General features: G+C 48.9%; 7 protein-coding genes across 7 annotated transcripts; 2 read left to right on the top strand and 5 right to left on the bottom strand.

Moving 5' to 3' along the window:
• Positions 1-21: 21 nt before the first annotated feature.
• On the bottom strand, positions 22-1,401 carry BO88DRAFT_342024 (uncharacterized protein; the record flags this gene model as incomplete). The annotated part of the gene is made up of 1 exon (XM_025703123.1): positions 22-1,401. One exon carries the CDS (start codon positions 1,399-1,401, stop codon positions 22-24), a length of 1,380 nt encoding a protein of 459 aa, XP_025562256.1.
• A 6,166-nt stretch (positions 1,402-7,567) lies between these two features.
• BO88DRAFT_463518 (pectinesterase) lies at positions 7,568-8,886 on the top strand (the record flags this gene model as incomplete). Its single annotated transcript, XM_025711261.1, has 7 exons — positions 7,568-7,684; positions 7,748-7,884; positions 7,935-8,014; positions 8,065-8,211; positions 8,262-8,322; positions 8,375-8,568; positions 8,627-8,886. 7 exons carry the CDS (start codon positions 7,568-7,570, stop codon positions 8,884-8,886), a joined length of 996 nt encoding a protein of 331 aa, XP_025562255.1.
• A 379-nt stretch (positions 8,887-9,265) lies between these two features.
• On the bottom strand, positions 9,266-10,253 carry BO88DRAFT_425998 (fumarylacetoacetate hydrolase family protein; the record flags this gene model as incomplete). The annotated part of the gene is made up of 3 exons (XM_025708871.1): positions 9,266-9,564; positions 9,645-10,014; positions 10,068-10,253. 3 exons carry the CDS (start codon positions 10,251-10,253, stop codon positions 9,266-9,268), a joined length of 855 nt encoding a protein of 284 aa, XP_025562254.1.
• A 412-nt stretch (positions 10,254-10,665) lies between these two features.
• BO88DRAFT_444225 (2,4,5-trihydroxytoluene oxygenase) lies at positions 10,666-11,925 on the bottom strand (the record flags this gene model as incomplete). The annotated part of the gene is made up of 5 exons (XM_025710088.1): positions 10,666-11,145; positions 11,192-11,423; positions 11,475-11,622; positions 11,675-11,852; positions 11,905-11,925. 5 exons carry the CDS (start codon positions 11,923-11,925, stop codon positions 10,666-10,668), a joined length of 1,059 nt encoding a protein of 352 aa, XP_025562253.1.
• A 478-nt stretch (positions 11,926-12,403) lies between these two features.
• Positions 12,404-12,671, bottom strand: BO88DRAFT_454154 (uncharacterized protein; the record flags this gene model as incomplete). Its single annotated transcript, XM_025710792.1, has 3 exons — positions 12,404-12,439; positions 12,497-12,562; positions 12,615-12,671. The coding sequence occupies 3 exons, from the start codon at positions 12,669-12,671 to the stop codon at positions 12,404-12,406; spliced, it is 159 nt and encodes a 52-aa protein (XP_025562252.1).
• A 476-nt stretch (positions 12,672-13,147) lies between these two features.
• Positions 13,148-13,648, top strand: BO88DRAFT_415627 (uncharacterized protein; the record flags this gene model as incomplete). Its single annotated transcript, XM_025708214.1, has 1 exon — positions 13,148-13,648. The coding sequence occupies one exon, from the start codon at positions 13,148-13,150 to the stop codon at positions 13,646-13,648; it is 501 nt and encodes a 166-aa protein (XP_025562251.1).
• A 278-nt stretch (positions 13,649-13,926) lies between these two features.
• BO88DRAFT_415626 (uncharacterized protein) lies at positions 13,927-15,179 on the bottom strand (the record flags this gene model as incomplete). The annotated part of the gene is made up of 4 exons (XM_025708213.1): positions 13,927-13,977; positions 14,028-14,534; positions 14,587-14,781; positions 14,838-15,179. 4 exons carry the CDS (start codon positions 15,177-15,179, stop codon positions 13,927-13,929), a joined length of 1,095 nt encoding a protein of 364 aa, XP_025562250.1.
• Positions 15,180-15,413: the final 234 nt, after the last annotated feature.

The raw sequence follows: 15,413 nt of genomic DNA, 5'->3' as shown, positions 1-15,413 counted from the left end.
TACACCATGTCGGCGAAATATCTACAAGAAGCGACCCTCCTTGCTCAACCACTCCGCCATGTAGTTGTAAGCAGTGTAAAGAGTGTTACCATACTCCCCGGGGTACGTCTCACACTCAGTGCAAGTGACAATAGTGTGCTGAGCACCCTCGACAAAAGCAATCTCAGCGTCCTTGCTACCAGCGGCAAGGTGGAGCTTCTCAGCGTTCAGGTACTCGTAGTGGCCGGTGTTGCCCATGTTCAGCAAAGGCACGGTAACACCGCCGATATTGCCGAGTGGAGCAGTCTGACTAGAGTTCCAGACAATCCCCTCGAAACCATCCACCTTGTACTCGAAGTCGTCGGTGACGCGGATAGCCAGAGTGGAGAGGTAACGCTTGATGGTGGTCTTGAGGGCGCCACCCTCGAAGTTGTCGGCGAAACTCTCGAAGTTAGCGGGCACGCGAACAGAGGGAACAATCTGCGTGGTGATCGATCCGTTGCGGTGAAGAAGGGGCCAGGGGTGGGTGGTGTGGTGGATCCAGCGGGTGTCCTGGGCGAAGAACTTGTTGTTGAAGCCGACGTACATGGAGTCGACGATGTAGAAGGGCTCATCGTCGCTGAAGATGCCGCTGCCGTTGTTGATAGCGGCAAGGCGGGACTCAGCGTGCTTCAGGATACGGTTGTTGCGAGCAACGACACCCTTCTCGAAGGCTTTCTTGAAGGACTGGGTGTAGTTGGCGCCGGACTCGGAGAAGCCGTTGGCGGTGTTGTAGAGGTTCAGTGACTGATCGATCTTGGCACCTGAGTGCTCGTCAACAATGGCGGGATTAAGACTCAGGAGAGCCATGGTGGAGAGTCCGTAGTTGGCGTCAATGAGAATAAGGCCGTCGGCGGCAGGCAGGTCGGCCATGGCGTCTGAGCAAGGGTAGATACGTTCGGGACCATTGCAGGCCTTGACACCGTTCTCGGCGATATTTTGGTAGGCAGTCATCATGGCACCGCCACCACTGTGGCCAAAGATGACAACCTTGTCGATCTCAGTCAGGTTGCGCAAGTAGCTCATGCCCTGGCCGACGTTGGTCATCATATCTTCGAAGTTAATGTCGGTCATGTAGCCGCTCTTGCTGGCATCATTGTTTGCGCAGAAGGTAGTAAAGCCGCGGCGTGGGAGCTCGTGGCAGGCTGAGAAGTTCAGGTAATCCTGCTCAGCGTGCATCACGTAGACACCGATACGGGACAGAGGGCTCGTGGTGTTGGGCCGGTAGAGGCCACCAACAACTCCGTCATCATCAAAGTCAATCATAACGGGTTCAGGAAGTCCATAGGGATCGGCAACAGCATAGTTGTAGGTGGCAGCGACTCCAGAAAGAGCGCTGAAGGCCATGAAGCCCGCGAAGGCAGCGGTCTTGGAAGAAAACATGGTGACCGGCTGAATTGGAGGAATGACAGGAATGATGTCCAGAATATAGGTGGTGGACGGGGTTTATATAGTTCCCTATGGAGCAGACAAGACATGATTATGTCGGCCGAAGTAGCTTCTCATGTTTGAAGTAGAGAGGGTGGGACTGGATGACGAGTGCTGCAGTAGATCGCTTCTCTGTCAAGCAGCCGTTGAAGTCCTGGTATGGACAGCCAGTAACGATCGAAGTTGAGATGGGTCCTGCATTGTGCAGAGGACTGGTCGTACGATGGGACGGCACAGATGAGTCCGTGAATCCTAAGCCAAGGCAGAAGCGAAAGCTAGCAGAGGCTAGAAATGTCTATTTGTTGACGTTCAACACTGTTCCTGTTCTGAGGAATGCGATATCGGTCGGCTGGCACCTGCAGAGGCGTTCTGCAGCAGGAGTAGTCCTAATTCGCCCTGAGGTCCGAGCTACTGCAGCAGTAACATAAGCTGCAGAAACATGTCAGGCACGTTCTCTGCATGTTCTCAACGTCTGGGGATGTTTCCATGAATTGTGGTTCGACCTGGTCGTATCTCCGAGGGGCCTCCGCGTTTGGCAACTCCCGCCGAACGATCGTCCCAACCCTAAATTACAACATCTGGAGCCATGCCCACTTATCAGGCATCTAAGTTTACAAATTGGATGTTCGGGAAGTAGAAACATAGTTCCTGGCATTATCTTTGGATCAGTATATCTAGTATCCACTGATCGTCGGGTACCGTCCTTATCAATTCAATCGCGTGAAACCGCCATGAAAAGTTCCCGCATTTAAGCACCGCTCACTGACCAATTCCTCTCCCATTGGCTGCTTGCAGGCCAGCATGGTACGCGTATTCTGTAGAGTGCATGAATAGCTACGTCGATACCGTAGTCAGCGTGGTCACTAGCAACGACGTAGCCCGTCTGTGCCATCCTACATGAACTGGGCATCGTATGCTTGGTTCGCACGGAAATGTAGCTTCCAGTATTGATGGCGGAATCTAGACCTAATCAAGTATGATCCATACGGGATATACCCCGCTCATTCATATGCCTATATATATCTCTAGGTAGCTGCATATCTAATGATTGTAAAGGTGGATATGTTCCATGATTCCATGAACTATGTCTTTCGAAACACGACGGATAGAGGTCCGAACAGTATCGGAGTTTGATATATCCAGCAGTTTTTCCGGCAAAGGATTACGTTCTTCTGTTGCTTTTTCTCATGCGAACGTATGGGTTGCAATTTATTTTCATGTCAAGGATGAATTCCTCTATGCTTCTATTCGGAAGATGTCTGAGTTGTACTGTTCCCACAAGAACGTCCTATTGACCTTCAACCGCCGTATGGACTCTTTTTCTCGTATCATTGTGGTAAGCGATCATGGTGAACATTCGGTACCTGGTATCCCCGGAAGTACATATGTGACAGGTGCAAGGCAGTCAAAAGAATTGAGTGAAAAGTGATATCATGATGGAACACGTTTTTGCGTTCATAATTCAGATAAATGTGTTCCTTCATTTTGTGTTGGCTCTTCAGCGTCTTTACTGCATCCTTGTAATGCCCAGGGTAGAAAGGACTAAGAGGCGACCACAGGAGACATAGACCCAGGGCAGCGACGCCGGGGAAATGCAGAAGGAAGAAGTATATTGGGAGCCGGGTAAGGGACGAAGAATGGAGAGGATGGTAAGTCGCAGACAGCCAGGCGGCTGCGACACTCTTTTATAGCTCTACTGTTGTATGACTACGCTTTTGCTTTTGTCATTTAGTTGTGTTAGCTACGACGATGGCCTTCCTGCGCCGTGGAATGCGTTGCTTTGTGAGTACTGCAGAATGTTTGGGCTTAATGGTGTTCCGGGCCATATTCTTGCTTCAAGAGGTAAAACACCTGCATAGGTAGGATCTAAATAGTGGGGTCGGTCGGTATAAGTATACGAGTTGAATCGAATTAAACTGAAATGGATTGCAGTTGGCCAAGCCGGGCGCCAGGTATAATAGTGCTCTCTTCTACTAGAACATATTTTACGGTGATGAGTTAGTGTGTTGATTCGACTCACTGCGCCCATAGCTGTGGTTGATTGCAACATATTCCCACAAGTCCCTGTCTCATGGGTATATAGGTTCAACTGCTGGCTTATGAGAATGCCTTGACCGTGCACTTTATAAAATTTGTATCGGAAACGCGTTGCAGCGATTTTTAACAGAGTCAATACATCACGTTCAAGCCCACGATTCTGAGCACAAACTTACCCGAAACTCATGGCGCAACTGGAAACCTCACTCATCAGGACGAAAAGCACTGCAGACACTATCAATAGATATACTTGCAACGGCAAAGGACAAATTCGCCGATATTCGATGTCAAGGTCGAGTAGCCCATGGCCTTGTGTCCCCCAGTCAGGCTTATTCTAACTAAATTGCCTAAACATCGTGCTCATGTGTGTCTCGATGCATCATGACACTGACCAAATATGGTGGCCGCCCTTCCTGGGAAGGAGATGCCTCCAAAATAGTAAACTTAAATAGTAATCTTCCTCTACTCCACTTAACCAATCGCTGCAGAAGTTTTTCTGGGATGCGATGCGTAGGAGTCAAAAATATCATTTCCCCTTCCGGTCCTGTACTGGGGTATCCCTTCATCAGTGATCGATTTCGGCTCTCCCCGCATTCCTCGGAGATTGCGTATTGCTTCTCAAGGCTTATTTCCAGGATCGAGCGTAATCTGTTGATGAAACATATAAGACAGTGTTTAGTGGTGGCTTTCCGATAATACTCGAATGGTACCACAGACCCCATATTATGTCAATGTCCACCAAATCAGCTCATAGTATGGCGAAATATGAAAGACATAACTGGCATGAGCGATTACTTGAAGCATAATAACAACATGATAAGCATGTCCACACGCAATTTCCACGCCTACTCAGCACTCATTTCTATCATTATGTCGTCCGTATGGACGAGAAGTAGGTTCATAAGACGAGGGCACAAGGTTATATAGCATGTTAGTGTCTGGGACCCAAATAGCTTAAAGTATGCATCATGCTCCTTTCAAGAAACCCAGGCAGCAGCTGCAGGATTTCTGGAGAATGATTGGAAGCATGGCAATGCGAGCGATTAACATCCTCGGCATGTAGTTTAGTTGCTTTGGACGACTAGAAGATGCACACCAGATTCATGATCAAACTGAATGAGCTACTCATTATATTTGGATTCACCAACGGCCTTATTCAAGGGATGGTGGACGAACCAACGTATTTGAGCCTATCCTCGCCTTAGCTCAAGAATCTAGGTCGGACACAAGACATGCCATGGTGGTCGGCCTAAGCCATTCGCCATTTTGAGATGCATCTGCCCCGTAACGGCAGTGTCCACAATCGCGTTTCCAATCAAGTCCCAGGCACGGCCCAACATAAGTGGGTGGAAGACGGCCTGAAGTATGTGATGAAGTCAAGCACATCCCACGGCATATTTATTGTTCTTTTGAATCTCCCCGTGGGCCATAGTACACTGCAGCAAGAGACAGGGATATTATAGACCAGCAGCATCCACGCGGATTATGCAAAGAGAATGACATTCGATGTAACACGGACGAGCGGGATGGGGGAATGGGAGACATCTAGCAAGTCAACAGGAAGGCATTTCGGAGATGAAGAGGCTGATAAACCGGAATTCTGACCAGGAAAGGATGTATCAAGGGAAAACATCCATCAACCATCCGGTCCCACGCTTATTCTTGTCCACAGCAACATCAAGATTCTGTCGGCACTCATATTCTAACGCATCGTTCGATAGGTAGTAGTGCCTAAGTTATGTCGTAAGTGGCAGCAGAAGTACCAAATGAATGTTCGAGGAAACTGCATAATAGAAATCGACTAACAGAAGTCCATCAAAAAGAAGGTGGGTAATCGGGAGCCTAGCTTCTATCTTTTTGGGACGTTAGCCAGCTTCACCCGCTCAAGACGAAAGCCACGACAAGCGAGAGATATCGTACTAATCAAACGAGGCAGGGGAGAAGTTTCATTAAGCAATGCCTTTCGGCTTCTAGATAAACTTGATATCAGCTATTAGGCATTGACAATTATATGGGCGAGGTTTATGTTCAAGAAAAAAGGTATCTACCTCGCATTCTATGCTGAAGGATGTTTCATCACCGTGTGAGGTGAGGGAACGTAAAGTGTGATCTGGGCACTGTTCATCCATTTCAGCAGTAATGTACAACGGCACCAACTCAGACTGTGGGCGGGAAAATGCAGGAGATGTGCAAAGTCTTTCTGCACTCGAAGCAAGGAAATCTGCCGTATCGGAGTGATTAGGCTCTGTTCTTTCAATACCTTCATCACCTCAGAGCCCCAATTCGACGGTCCACAAACACCCTTGGTCAGGTGGTGCTCGCAACTCAATCCTTATTTCTGATCTTGGAACGAGCATCATCAAGTACACTTCTTTTTTTTCGGGCGCTTATCAGATACCCCTGAACTCCAATGATTGTCAATATACTCAAGAGGTACTAAATAGCTCGTTGCGATACGGTAAGCCTTGGCAAATTTGGTGGTGGCCTATTAGCAACTCAAGCTAATGTGTGCTTCACTGCGCTTACTCGTCACGCAATATATAGTATGTCGGCAATCGTAATACCGATTTCACTATTACCAAGAGGGGTAGGCTGTGAAATACAATGCAGCAACCACTGTGCCAGTTTACACACCTTGTATTTTCCTGAGGCTTAAAGATTTTTCCTGTTGGAAAGTGAGGGTTGAAGCAACTGCTGGCATACCTGACAGGATGCTCACAAGCCCGGGATCGAGGTTCCGACAGCGACACCACACTGATCAAACAGATCAGTGAGCGCTGCGTAATCTACATAAATTTCCACCTCCAAATTAACTTCTTCTAGGCTCAAGCCGCTTCTTAATCACTACACCATTATGGGCACCCCAGCGAATACGAATGAGCGGACTCCACCCAGTCTACCGGATCATCGCCGAAAAGTGCTGCAGTAGACATGCGTGACACGCAATCAGAACAGGCTTCATAAATGCTTCCGAGCTCCGACGGTCATCCTTATTCGGTATACCCCATACCGTATATTCAGGTCCTGCTAAGGTTCGACCACGAAGCTTGGTTCGCCGGGAAGCATGTACGGCAGAGTTCTTCCGAGAAGGGGGTGTTTCGTGATTTTTAAGATCCCACCAATAATCACACCGACGCGGGTGGAGGGCGAAAAGAGGAAGAACCATTTGCGACTCAGTGTCGGAATCTTGTTAGGCCTTGTAGACTCAAGAGGGGAAACAGAAGAGGATGGGGTCATCCGAACGGAAAGCTTCCAAGGATTGGCGACCCTCTTTCCGTAACGGGCTACCAAGAGACACCGTGCGGTTTCATCCGTTCCTTCCGTCCATTGAGTGCCAATACAGGAGATAACGATGTGCGAATGTCAGCTGCAGTTGCTTAGTTTCGCCAATCAACGGGAGGAAATCGGCCCTTTTCTACCGTGTATGATTCAGGCCATCATGTGGTCGAATTTTTGCACGCACAGAACTGAGACGGTTGAGCGAAACTGCAAGTACGTACAGTATAGGGTTTGGATCCGTCGCGCACCCCACAGGGCCCAAACAATGGAACGCGATTCTGGAATCCGGCAGCCAAGGGATTCTGGAATGGGAATGGGACTGCCAAGAAGCCCCTGTCTCACAGCTTGGAGCTTGGCGAAATCCAGCATTCATTTGTTCCTGCCAAGCCGTGGAAATCACCTGGGCTAATAATGAATATTCTGATATAGGCCCAGGGTCTTCTGTCATTCGATCATTTATATTGCCTATAAATTAAGAATCCCCAGGCTCAATGCAATTGGTGGAAGACCCGGTTCCACTAGCCCTAAGAAGCTTCTTTGAACGCCTCCACATTATCAACGGCCGGCCCAATTGCCTCACTCCTCCTAGCCTTCTCAGATATAGTTGTTCAGGCTGTGACAGAACCCCGCCGGCGTCTCCACACGGAGGTCCTGAACCTTATGAGGCATATACTGACCGATAACAAGAGCTCATGATGACTGGATGGCATGCGGTTCCTATAAGAACCAGGTCTCGCAGCGTTCTCTGGTTCCTCCATCAGCAGCAAAGTTAAAATCGCCGATCAGTCGATCCTTAACAGCAATCATGGTTAAGTCAATTCTTGCATCTGTCCTCTTTGCGGCGACAGCGCTGGCCGCGAGCCGCATGACGGCTCCTTCCGGTGCGATTGTCGTTGCCAAGTCCGGAGGTGACTACGACACGGTAAGCATCTCGATTGTCGATCGCATGTTGCAGATATGTGGCTGATAGTGTTTGCTTGGACAGATCAGCGCTGCCGTTGATGCTCTCAGCACGACTTCGACCGAGACCCAGACCATCTTCATTGAGGAGGGATCCTACGACGAGCAGGTGTACATTCCTGCTCTCAGTGGAAAGCTGATCGTCTACGGTCAGACTGAGGAGTACGTTCGTCGCTGTCCTTACGAAGTCGACGATACTGATTAGGCGTTAGCACTACCACCTACACCAGCAACCTGGTCAACATCACCCATGCCATCGCCTTGGCCGATGTTGACAATGACGATGAGACTGGTCAGTCCGCCAGACGGGAAGATGTCCATAATCTCGCTAACATTACGCAGCAACCCTCCGTAACTACGCTGAGGGCTCAGCCATCTACAACCTCAACATCGCCAACACCTGCGGTCAGGCCTGCCACCAAGCTCTCGCCGTGAGCGCCTATGCCAGCGAGCAGGGATACTACGCCTGCCAGTTCACCGGATACCAGGGTACGACCAACCTCAGATATGCCAACCAACAGTGCTAATCCCAACAACAGACACCCTTCTGGCCGAGACCGGCTACCAGGTTTACGCCGGAACCTACATCGAGGGTGCCGTGTATGTCTTCCATCATACCTTTATAAAAGGTGAACACAGCTAACATCACCAGTGACTTCATCTTCGGACAGCACGCCCGCGCCTGGTTCCACGAGTGCGACATCCGCGTCCTCGAGGGCCCCAGCTCCGCCTCCATCACCGCCAACGGCCGCTCCTCCGAGTCGGACGACTCTTACTACGTGATCCACAAGTCCACCGTCGCTGCTGCTGATGGCAACGATGTTTCCTCCGGCACCTACTACCTCGGTATGCCACTAGCCTAGATTCGCTCAAAAAGCTACTAGCCCACTAACAGATGGTTTAGGCCGCCCCTGGTCCCAGTACGCTCGCGTCTGCTTCCAGAAGACCTCCATGACCGATGTGATCAACCACCTCGGCTGGACTGAGTGGTCGACCTCCACCCCTAACACCGAGAACGTCACCTTTGTTGAATACGGCAACACCGGCACTGGCGCTGAGGGTCCCCGTGCTAACTTCTCTTCTGAGCTGACTGAACCCATCACTATCTCTTGGCTTCTCGGATCTGACTGGGAGGACTGGGTTGATACTAGCTACATCAACTAAACTTCTGTGAAAGTTAGTAAAGGTTGGAGAAGGGTCGTATATAGTGTTGTGGATATGTATATATGTGATATGGAGTATATAGCTAATTGTGGCTAGTTAATCACTGCTCAATTCATTTCGAAGCAATTTTTGATTGGTGGACTTTTGTGCCGTGATTGGGGAAGGGACTCGACGGCAATTGGAGTAATGCGAACTATCACGAAGAGCGTTAGCGTGCGTATTCGCCATAAGCTAACCAGCCACCACTCCTAATATGGAGCAGCACGGCATAACTCTGCATCCTGTCATCCAAACTATCTTCCTCTTCATAAATCGTGTACTATTATTTACTCTTCATTCATTCCACCTCCCACCGATCTAATAACATATTTTGATAAGCCTACTCATACCGAACCTTATTAACCAACGTCCCAACACCCCCAATCCTAACCCGAATATCATCCCCATCCCTGAGCACCACCCTCGGCTCTTTAAAGAACCCAATTCCCGCTGGCGTCCCGGTAAGAATAATAGTCCCGGCCTCCAACGTCGTACCTTGTGACAGGTACGCGATCGTCTTCTTCACCGAGAAAATCATATTCTCGGTATGTCCATCCTGGCATACTACACCATTATGGATAGCCTGGACAGACAGGGTCTGGGGGTCTGTGATCGCAGACGTAGAGACTAGCACAGGCCCTATTCATAGATAAATATATCATTAGCCAGCCATTACAACACCCAACCACAACCAATAGAGAAAATAAAGGAATACATACCAATCGGACAACTCCCATCTAACCCCTTCGAGAACCCCCACTGGGAAGTAACAAACTGCAACCCCCGCGCAGAGACATCATTCGAGGCCGTATACCCCAGAACGTAATCCAGCGCCTCTGACTCAGGGATATCGCGACCTGTCTTCCCGATGACGAAACACAGCTCCGCTTCGTAGTCACTTGTTCCATCCTGGGCGCATTTCGGGACGTTGATTGTGGCCGGGTACGGGCCGTTCAGGGCCGTCCGGGGCTTCGAGAAGATGGTCGGTGCGGTGGGGAGGGAGAGGTTCGCTTCTTTGGCGTGGTCGGTGTAGTTGAGGCCTAGGCAGCGGATGTAGGTGCATGTTGAGGGGGGGAGGGGGGAGAGAAGCTAGTGTTAGATATTAGATTTTGTTCTGTTGGAAGGAGGAAGGGGTGACGTGCCTGTTTAACGTGCATTATCTGGCTGGTTACGCGGCCATTGAAAATGTCGCCGTTGATTAGGTAGGCTGCGATGTCGATGCCATTGACGCTGTCTTCGCCGACATCGCGGGTTGGGTCGACGAGTTGGCCGAGGTGCGTTTGGCTGTCTTCGACGGCGATGAAGCGGATGAGGTGTGTCCAGGACATGATTGAGGGTTTACTTTGAGGTGTTGAGTGTGTAAATGGGTGGTTAGAGTATATTGGATGTATATTGTGGTTGATCTTGGTGGTTTTGTATGAGGGGTTGGTCCCACATTGTAGTTTTGCGGGGCTATTTGAGATGTGGGATCTTTTCCGCATTGCCGACCAAGCGGTTGACAGCGAGATACTCCGTCAGAAGATGACTTTATTGAGTCAATGGTTTATGAAATGCGGGGTAAGATCTGGTGTTAATCATTTCTGCGATAAGAGCTGCAGATGGGAGGAAAGGCTGACCCAAGCGTTTGCATCCGTATTAACGCCAGGTAGAAAGACCAGTAGCGAAGTTGTCATTGAATCAAAAATTGCGCGGAGTAAAGTATAAAATTTGACATATTACGAAGAGCTAATTGTTATACAATCATTTCAAAAACGTAGGCGGCACATCGGGGCCCCAAACTGCTAACGATTCATCTCCAGCGGGACCGTACCCAATTGGAGTTTCGTCAGTCACCAAGTCTCCGTCTGCATAATGCTCGACCATGTTGCCAGTCGTGTCCCACCAGTAGTCGAAGATCTGCGAACCGAGGATATGCCGTCCCACTCCCCACACCGACTTGTACCCCTTTCCTGCCAGCCAGTAGTGACCCAATTGCTGGGTATCGAAGTCATGAACTTCAAAAGAGCAATGGTGCACATGAGAGGTCTCGTTCGTGCTCATGAAGAAGGAGTGGTGGTCAACGGGATCGCTTCCCCGATCGATGTGGGCAAACACTGCTACGTTCACTTTCTGGCCGTCCTTTTCCACGTAGAGGAAGTCACTCGGGACGAGGTTGAAATTCCGGGTGTAGAAGTCAAGCATGGTTGGGAAGTCCTGTACACAGTATCCAAAGTGGCCAAGCTATTGCTGTTAGACTATGAGTTTTGCTAGTTGAAATGCTGCATACCTTGTGCACGGGTGCAGGTCCGACATCGAATCGGTGAAACTTCCGCAGACGAGGTTTCTCTGCCTCGTAGTTTACGATCAATCTTTCCGGATACTCTCCTGCCTCCCGTGGCGCCTGTCCATGGATCAGGTTGACAAGGTATCCTTCCGGATCAGTGAAGCTGACCAAGTGACCACCGCCGGGATGGTTGACCAGTTCCTTGATTCCACTGGCGTTCGGAAGCTGCAGTGCCCTGCTTTAATTAGCATACTTAACTAAGCTAGCAGAAAAGGGGATTACTTACTTCTCCAAATCTTGATAAGTTTCGACCTCGAAAGTAGCCCCCAGGAATTGTTTGGGTCCTTTCCTAGCATAGTAAACATAAGGGTCCGGTCCATAGCCGCGATACCAGATCTGGTCGTCTGTTTGCTTGACAATCTGCATGCCAAAGTCTGGGTGAGTTAGCAAGCGTGCTGCTAAGTCAGAACTTACGTATCCACGAACCTTTTAGGAAAACAGTAATCTGATCCAGATCCGGATGTTGGTACCGCATATGCGACAGCTTCACCAGGCGGATCTGCGCATCGGTGTTGATACCAACCCGCTCTCTCCAGGAAGTGATGGACTCGAACTCCGACCCCTTGGTGGTTATGTCCGGAACAGACGCGCCATGGCACACGGCCTGTATGTAGCAATTAGTGTGGTATGCTAGCAGAAGGGGATCGGAGTCATACTGTTTCTCCAACGCTGCCCATCTTAACTATCACTATGTGTTATGCACCTGTAAATAATGTCAATGTCGCTAGAGCAGTAGGATGCAATTACCAAGTAGTTAGATCTAGGCAGAAAGAGGTTCATGTCTATTGAAAAGGCGGAACTGCGGTGAGGCCCCCCTTCCACGTGTGGGGTCACAGCGGGGGTGGGGCTGCAATGTGGAGCTACAGGGGGGCTCGGATTTATGCATGTCGGCTCAGATCAGCGCGAAGGTTACATATTACTTCTTCAGATTATTGGGGAAAAGACAGGATTCAACTTGTAGATGACTCAAGGTGTCAATATGCTAACGAACGGCACGACCATTGCCCGCAATACGGGGGGGTCGGAACTAGGTACAAGAGACATAGATGGCGAACATTTTGGAATCAACCATACATAGCTCGATTAGCTACGGCCGATACTTCCGACAAATGCTCACACGGCCTTTATTCTCACAATAGGTATTACGAGGGTGAATCATTTGCACACACCCTGTGCCTGGCTAGGGGTTTGCTATACAATGACAGTCAGTCTTCAGCCGAGCCTGCTCGAGATACGGATGTCACATACCACACACAGGTTCGATTCACAAACACCCATACTTCCATCTTGCTTGCAAGGAGCACCAGCAGGGAGCTGTTGTTCTGTTAGCACCGCATTTTTGTGCAGCTAAATGGGATTTGCGGACCTGGACGGCAAAGGCAGTGCCAATGAAGGTGATGATAGTGATTGCAGAGAAACGCATCTTGAAAGAGACCTTTTGAGTATAGTAAATCTTGTTTAACTAATGAATTTTCCTTGATTTGTTTGTTCCATATCAGGATGTTGCTTCCAATTTATATCTATGATTCTCCGTCTCCTGATAACTGATGCTGATCTATATCCCGGGAGAGGGCCCCCCTATCCCGAATTGAAGCAGCAACAGCCATGTATGATCGACATCGTGGATTTACGCAGATTCTGCCTTGTGAGCCACATTTTAGCAATCATGCACACTATTCATCATCTCCTAGGAGTATGTCTCAGGCGGCATGCTTATGCCGGTTATTTTTAGCCGGCGAGAGACAGGCAATTCTCGGTCATTCTTGGCATTGTCGGACCCTATCCTCACTAATCTGGCGCCAAAAATCAAATATATAAATTTCATAAATGAACGGAGTGAGCATAATGACTTAATTGTCTAATCCATATCATATTTCCTCACAATTTGAATCACCCACAATGACATCCACAACCACCACCTCAGCAGCAGCAGCATCAACCACCTGCGGCGGCTCCGGCCAATACGAACTTCCCGTCAAAGACGCAGCATGTGGCGTGCCAAATATCAAAAGCTACCAATCTCTCTTCGATAACTGTGCGAAGCCCGCCGGTTCCCGATCATACTATCACGATTGTGCTCTGTGGAGTTATGCCATAGATCAATCTGTCCAAGACCTCACCGACTGTCTTTATAAGGCCGGGGTAGCGTGGGAGGATGTTTGGTGCACAGGAAATACCAACGCAACTGCAACGGTCACTTCGTATCCAACTGCCACGGCTACGGGTACATCAGAGACAAAGAGTAAGGGAGCGACTAAGACAGGAAGTTCGACTTCTTCTGCTGCTTCTGAGACAGGATCGGAGAGGAACGCAGCATATTCTTGCCGCAATCAGGTTTCTACTAAGCTTGCATTGGGAATATTGGGGCTCGTTGTGACGGGGGTTATAGGTTGGAGTTAAGGGGGATTGTCTGGCTAGATGGCGATGTTGAAGTAATCTTTAGTCATTGTTTGCATTGTACTTATATAAAGATCTTCTTATTCTGTAATTATGGTTCCCCTCACCCAAGTAGAGTATGTGCCTAGAATCAGACCTTCACTCAGGCTTGGGAGCCTTAAAAGTAGTGGCCAAATGCTCCTGCACTAGTACACCTTGGACATCATGGATATATTCAACCCAGCTGTTATGAAAGTTTTATATTGATGCTAAGGTTTTATATTGATGCTGATATATTTAAGCTATGATGGAGACAAAACGCGAACTGGGAAGAGAAACTCTAATATCCTTGACTGAAACCAGTGTTAGCTCACAATTCCAAGAGGCACTTTTGATAACTCACATTGTTTCGCCCGAATTCAATGCCAAGTCTGATCTCCAACTTGTAGCTCCGAGTGACATTGCATGTTTCAAATGTAGGTGTCAGGCAATGTGGTAGACGATGCCTACTCCATACCGCATCGTCTAGAGTCATGAGCATCCCAGACGCTGGCATTGCACTTGAAAATGGTTGTCCCAAGTTTGTCATCGTCTGTATAATCCACGAGCGGGTAGCGCTTTGCATAATCCCATGTGCCCGGATATCTGTTGTTTCGATAAGCATGGATTGGAAGTCCCTTAGTGATACATCAGGTTTCTCGTCATTGATGTTGGTGACCTTTACACTCAGTGCTATTGGGTGTCCCAGCAGAACGAACGGCCCGTTCACCAGTTCGGCTTGGATCTCATACGTTAGTGGTGGACATAGTAGCCCCGCTGCCTTCTTATTGCATGTCACAGTCTTTCGGACTACTACACTCTGTGATGGCTTGGGAATAGCAGACACCGGATGAAAGGATATTTGGCGGGTCTATTCGATGCTGTTAGCACAGGCTATAGCTGCCCAAGGTGGTATACTCAACGGCTCTGTGAGTTCTGTACATGAGGCCATTCTGTGTGATGATAGCTTCCAGAGAATATCTGATCTCCTCAGGAGTGTTGAAATTTCCACTGGACGGTGGAAGCTTTCGTAAGAGATGGTGTGGTGGACGGTCTGCTGATCGCTTGCGAACGGCATCTCTAGTGCTACCCTTGTAGCATTCGGAGACCTGAGGAAACTAAGATATGTTAGATGCTGTATTCAACAAATTTGAGCGCAGATGCAAACACGAACCATAATCGAGAATGGAAACGAGTGTTCTCCCGGGGGAATCGTGACGGCCGCCGAAGTGAACCATCCGGCACAGTTGACGGGCGGAAATATTTGTTCATTGCGTTGGAAGAGCTTTTTCATTTGAGTTAGTCTAATCGTATTCAGAGCTGTAGTGGCAGAACATGCCTTGTGTGTTTCATTCAGCTTCCCTGACTCTAGCCTCGATGTTGCCTGACCAGATAGATTGATTGCTATCGTGGCAATGTCAAGTTCGGTATCACTGCGAAGGACGACATGGCCGGACACCTGGTCCTCACTTGTGTAATGCAATACCTTTTTATCGAGTTTGATTTGAACTTCCATCTTTGCAGGACATCCAAACAGCCGTGTCACTCTTGACAGCATGAAGCTATGGTGATGCGAAGGTTGAACTTGATACGGCATGCACATGCTCAATAATGCGGAACACGCCTGTTTGATTTAGAAAGTGTAGATATAGAAGTCGCAGGATCTCCAATCAATAGTAAGACAATAGGGATAGCTGTACTCATAAATAAGAAAAAATTATTGTTGCATTTGCACTCGGTCTTGGTATCG

Source organism: Aspergillus vadensis (genome assembly GCF_003184925.1).
Source record: "Aspergillus vadensis CBS 113365 unplaced genomic scaffold BO88scaffold_13, whole genome shotgun sequence".
Lineage (NCBI taxonomy): Eukaryota > Fungi > Ascomycota > Eurotiomycetes > Eurotiales > Aspergillaceae > Aspergillus > Aspergillus vadensis.
This window is presented reverse-complemented; position numbering and strand designations above follow the sequence as displayed.